This window comes from Mauremys reevesii, linkage group 13 (genome assembly GCF_016161935.1).
Source record: "Mauremys reevesii isolate NIE-2019 linkage group 13, ASM1616193v1, whole genome shotgun sequence".
In the NCBI taxonomy this organism is placed as follows: Eukaryota; Metazoa; Chordata; order Testudines; family Geoemydidae; genus Mauremys; species Mauremys reevesii.
In genome coordinates this window covers 12,498,653-12,504,699 of record NC_052635.1, presented here as the reverse complement: position 1 = coordinate 12,504,699, position 6,047 = coordinate 12,498,653, and the positions used below count along the sequence as shown (strand labels likewise).

Here is a 6,047-nt window from a genome sequence, read left to right as displayed (position 1 = left end):
CAATATTTTTATACTCCTCCCTGGTCATTTGTCCAAGCTTCCACTTCTTGTAAGCTTCTTTTTTTGTGTTTAAGATCAGCAAGGATTTCATTGTTAAGCCAAGCTGGTTGCCTGCCATATTTACTATTCTTTCTACACATTGGGATGGTTTGTTCCTGCAACCTCAATAAGGGTTCTTTAAAATGCAGCCAGCTCGCCTGGACTCCTTTCCCCCTCATGTTATTCTCCCAGTGGATCCTGCCTATTAGTTCCCGGATGGAGTCAAAGTCTGTGTTTCTGAAGTCCAGGGTCTGTATTCTGCTGCTTTCCTTTCTTCCTTGTGTCAGGATCCTGAACTCGACCATCTCATGGTCACTGCCTCCCAGGTTCCCATTCACTTTTTCTTCCCCTACTAATTCTTCCCGGTTTGTGAGCAGCAGGTCAAGAAGATCTCTGCCCCTAGTTGGTTTCTCCAGCACTTGCACCAGGACATTTTCCTCTACGCTTTGCAAAAACTTCCTGGATTGTCTGTGCACTGCTGTATTGGTCTCCCAGCAGATATCAGGGTGATTGAAGTCCCCCATGAGAACCAGGCCCTGCGATCTAGTAACTTCTGCTAGTTGCCTCATCCACCTCATCCCCTGGTCTGGTGGTCTATAGCAGACTCCCACCACGACCTCACCCTTATTGCTCACACTTCTAAACTTAATCCAGAGACTCTCAGGTTTTTCTGCAGTTTCATACTGGAGCTCTGAGCAGTCATACTGCTCTCTTACATACAATGCAACTTCCCCACCTTTTCTGCCCTGCCTGTCCCTCCTGAACAGTTTATATCCATCCATGACAGTACTCCAGTCATGTGAGTTATCCCACCAAGTCTCTGTTATTCCAGTCACATCATAATTCCGTGACTGTGCCAGGACTTCCAGTTCTCCCTTCTTGTTTCCCAGGCTTCTTGCATTTGTGTATAGGCACTTAAGATAACTTGCTGGTTATTCTGTGTAGAGGTGCGGACTCACGCCTGAGGCGCCTCCTGCTGGTTATCCTGGGAATTAGCTCAGTCCAGCCCAGAGCGCCCTCTGCAGGCCAGTGCTCCGCCTTCCGGATACTGGCCCCCATGTCCCTCCCAGGACCCCGGTGCCCCTTTAACTGGGCCTCCCCCTCCCAGGGGAACCCCCACCCACTATCCCCACCTTGCCTCAGTCTCAGGCTACTGCCAGTCTTCATCAAGCCCCACGTCCTGGGGCAGACTGCAGTATCAGCCTACTCATCACTGGCAAGGGTGGGTTTGAACCTGCTGCCTTAGCCTACCCCCGGGCTGCCCTCTGCAACCCCCAGTACCCCTTGGCCTTCCACTGGGCCGCAGCCTGAGGCTTTCCAGGCTAGAGCTCTCTAGCTCCTCAGCCTTTCCCCAGCCCTGCTTCCCTCAGGTACCTTGTGTCTAGCTCCCTACAGCCAGGCCCTTCTCCATCTACAGGCAGAGGGAGACTGTTTGTGGCTTCCCTGGCCTTTTTATACAGGCCAGCTGTGGCCTGGTTAGGGTGTGGCCCAGCTGCAGCCACTTCCCCAATCAGCCCAGCTTTTAGAGCTGCAGCTTTCAAGCCCTGCCAGGCTGCTTTTTAAACCCCTCAGGGCAGGAACGGGTAACCACCCCGCTACATTCTGCTTTCTCAATATGAGGCAGGAGTCCTCCCCTCTTGTGGTCTCCTGCTCATGCTTCCTCCTGGTATCCCACTTCTCCACTTACCTCAGGGCTTTGGTCTCCTTCTCCCAATGAACCTAGTTTAAAGCTCTCCTCATTAGGTTACATAACTTACATAATGAAAAAGGTTTTCAACACTTATTAATATTTCCTACAGGTGGTATATGTGATTATATCTGTTGGGAATTTTTGATATTCTGGAATTGTGTGAGAGTTCTGTAGAGGAACATTTATAGATTTATAGATTGGAAGGCCACAAAGATCCATTAGATCCTCTAGCCTGGCCTCCAAGACTAGATGTGTAGGTTGATTATTTTGGATTATACAAAAATATCAGGTTATTCTCAGTAATATTAGCTCACATTTGGATGATTTTGTCATGAGAAGAGATGAGATTACAAAACCAAATATTGGTATTTTTTTTCTTCTATGATTTTTATTCTTCCTAGATACACCCCATGGCAAACACAGATTGGGGAAATCAAACGTCCATCACAGAATTCATCCTCCTAGGATTTGGGGATATCCCTGAGCTGGAAATCTTCCTCTTCCTACTGTTTCTACTGATCTACATTGTGACTGTGTCTGGGAATGTCCTCATCATTGTGCTAGCTATCACTGAGCGAAACCTTCACACCCCCATGTACTTCTTCCTGGGGAACTTGTCCTGCCTGGAGACCTGCTACACCTCCACCATCCTGCCCAGAGTTCTGGCCAGTCTTCTGACTGGGGACAAGACCATTTCCATCAGTGGTTGTTTAACACAATATTATTTTATTGGTTTCTTTGCAGGTGCAGAATGCTATCTGCTAGCGGTGATGTCTTATGATCGGTTCTTGGCGATATGCAAACCTCTGCGTTATGCAGTCCTCATGAACGGCAGGTTCTGCCTGCAGCTAGCAGCAGGGTCTTGGATAAATGGATTTCTGGCCATGACCATAGTAATAGTTCTTATGTTACAATTAATTTTCTGTGGCCCCAATGAAATTGATCATTTCTACTGTGAATCCACAGAAATACTTAATCTTTACTGTAGTGACACCAACCAGATAGATCTTGTCATTACCTTCCTGGCTGCTATATTCACTCTGCCCCCATTTGTATTAACCATGGCATCCTACGTATGTATCATCATCACCATCCTGAGAATTCCTTCCACCACTGGGAGGCAGAAAGCCTTTTCCACCTGCTCCTCTCACCTCACTGTAGTGACAATTTTCTATGGGGCCATAATGATTCTCTACATGCTACCAAAAACGAACTCACTGAGAGCCCTGAACAAAGTGTTCTCTGTCTTCTACACAGTTCTGACTCCTATGGCCAATCCCTTCATATACAGCCTGAGAAACACAGAGGTGAAGGACACTATAGGAAAAATGGTGAGCAAATGTCTAGATTTTACAAGAAATCAGCGATCACGTGGTTTTTTTCTTTCTGTATAAAGCAAAAATGGTGAGATGCACAGCCGATTCATTGTTTTATTGGGATAGATCCTGTGTGGTCCCTAGTGCTGGCTAGGTCTTTGGGAATGTGCTGCTGTCATATTTTAGGACCTGCAATGATCTGAAATGGTAAGATCAGTGAATGCCAGGATCTTTATTTTATAATACATGTTTTGAGTTAGGAAATTCCATACACCGTCATCATCAATTCCTGGGACTTTGAGGATGGTTTTCCTATAAAATAATAGCCGGTTATCGATGGTGGACCCGCCGGTGACTAATGAGGCCTATCCAGGATTAACAGAGCTTGTCAGAGTTGGGGCAGACATTTTCCATTGGAAGGGGTGGATCTGTATTGTTAAATCAGGCTGCAGCACATTCTTTCCTTGTTTCCTGGTTCTCTGTTTCCTGTTGTCTCCATTGGATATCAAAATACAGGCACCCTTCCCACAAAATCCTTTTCTATTTTGGTTGATCAAGGCCTTGGGTTTCCTTTGGGTTTATGTCAACATTGCACTTCTCCATGCTGACTTTGAGAGTGTTTTTAAGCACTTTTTTGCTTGCCCCCTCCATACACTAAGTCCATATAAGAATACAGTAGAAAAAACTATTTACGCTCAAATTTTCAAAGCATTCTAAGAGGATTAGGTGTCCAGCTTTCAATGGGACTTAGTTACCCCATTGAAAATCCAGCTGAATTACAAAATATTTGAAAGCATACATTTATTTTTGGGTGTCTCAGTGATTGGGTAGCCCCACTTGAGACAGCAAGATTTTTCAGACCGCACAGAATTTTCATAACCTGTTTTATTTTCAATGGTGGGAAAGGGTCGGTTCATGTCACCCTATCTAGCTACATTAACCAGGTGCTCACGAAAATACTAACTGAACAACCCACAGTGATTAACAATGGGATACCTCAAGAAAGAATCGCTTGTCGACACAGAGAGCAGCTATATGAATTTGAAAAAATTTGGACCCTGTTTTTTGAAACATTGGTAGAAATAATGCGGAAATAATGCCAGGCTTCCATTCCACCCGACCTCTTTTTTTTCCTTTGCAGTTATCCCTCGTTTTCCCCGCCTCCTCTTATTGCCAATTTGTATGTCTTTTTTCAGTATTGTTACCCCCACCCTCACATGTGTAATGTTTGTCTGATTTTGTATTCTCTCTTGTCTTTGAGAAGAGATCAAGTTGCATAATGGCATAATTCTATTCCCTATCCTAAGAAATGTGTGGCACTGGTTACCACAACCAGGCTACCACAATGTTTATTGGTTGTTTCCCTACAAAGATTTATAAAATTGAATCACAAAAATAAAATGACAGGACACCTCACAATTACTGGCAGAATGTAGGGGAGGAGTATCCCCATATTGCACAAGGCAGATTATGTCACACACCCAGACCCACACAGAAGGTCTGTGGCTGAGCAGGGAATGGAATCTAGGAGTCCTACATCATGGTCCAGTGTCCTATCACAGCATCATCCTTCTGATCTGGAGAGGGCACAGCCTGCCTATTCTCATTGTTTAACCTCCTATGCTGTCTACTGGCCACAAAATACTGACCCCACAAGCAGACGGCGAGGTTGAGACACAGTCATTTATTCCCTGTAAGAGCCATTGGACGGTGAACGAGGCAACTGATGACGGATGCTGTGTTGTATAATGGCTACCCTGGTAGAGAGTGAGAGATGGAAAAGATTGGCTGTACTTTATAATGGGCACTAGGGGGCAGCAGAGGATGGGGGTGGGGAAGGAGCAGCTGTACTGTATAATGGGCACTAGGGGGCAGCAGAGGGTGGGGGTGGGGAAGGGGAGCTATACTGTATAATGGGCACTAGGGGGCAGCAGAGGATGGGGCGGGGAAGGGGCGGCTATACTGTATAATGGGCACTAGGGGGCAGCAGAGGATGGGGGCGGGGAAGAGGCGGCTATACTGTATAATGGGCACTAGGGGGCAGTAGAGGGTGGGGTGGCTATACTGTATAATGGGCACTAGGGGGCAGCAGAGGGTGGGGCTGGGAAGTGGCCGCTATTCTGTAGAAGGGGCACTAGATGTCATTAGGGGTTGTTATGAATGTCAGATAGTTATAGTGTGTCATGTCCAGTAGATGGCTACATATTGTATTAGCTGAGAAATTCAAAAGTAGGTGAGGTCATATTGTTTATTGGACCAGCTTCTGTTGGTGAGACAGATAATCTTTTGGGCTACAGAGAGCTCTTCTAGGAAACACACTCAGAGTTTCATAGCTAAACACACAGTGGAACAGGTGCTTTAACATAAGGAGTTAGCACATATCATAAGAAAGCATTCGAGGAGAAGTGGCCAGTTAACTCCTCTGTAGTCTTAAAACAAAAAAAGGGTTTTGTGGATAACAAGATTGTTGCAATTAGCCATACACCTAGTTTCTTTATTACATTCATTGTTTTTAGTCTCTAGGGAGGTTGTGAATTTAAGCTCCCAGGCTCTCCTTTCAAAGCTGTTGGGGAAGTTTGCTCTGAGGATGAGGCCTGAGAGGTCTGACATGGAATGACAACTTTGTGAAAAGTGTTCGCCCACAGACTATCTTGTAAGGGACCAGGGCGCAGGCTGTCTGGCCTACCAGTCACAGCTGGGCTGGCATCCACAGGTCAAGGTCAGTCACATGGTGCTGGTGAGCAGGCAGGGATTGGACTAGTTGCTAGAGATGGGATTGATAAGCAAGAGTCAGTGTCCAGAGGTCGGAAAGCCAGGTTAGGTCTGGAGTCACAGCAGGCCGGAAGTTTGTGTGGTTACGCAGACATCTTTGTGGGCCACCCTCCAGGGTTTAATAGTGAACATGGGGCAATCAGAGGGCCTCAGGGTGCTGTCACTCTGGACCCTTTGGACTGTACTTCCTGCACTGCTTAATCTCTGCCTTGCTCCTTGTCTATACTGCT

At 46.3% G+C, this 6,047-nt stretch overlaps 1 protein-coding gene across 1 annotated transcript; it reads left to right on the top strand.

Moving 5' to 3' along the window:
* Positions 1 to 2,139: 2,139 nt before the first annotated feature.
* On the top strand, positions 2,140 to 3,123 carry LOC120380040 (olfactory receptor 10A7-like). The gene has a single exon (XM_039497544.1). The coding sequence runs from the start codon at positions 2,140 to 2,142 to the stop codon at positions 3,121 to 3,123; it is 984 nt and encodes a 327-aa protein (XP_039353478.1).
* Positions 3,124 to 6,047: the final 2,924 nt, after the last annotated feature.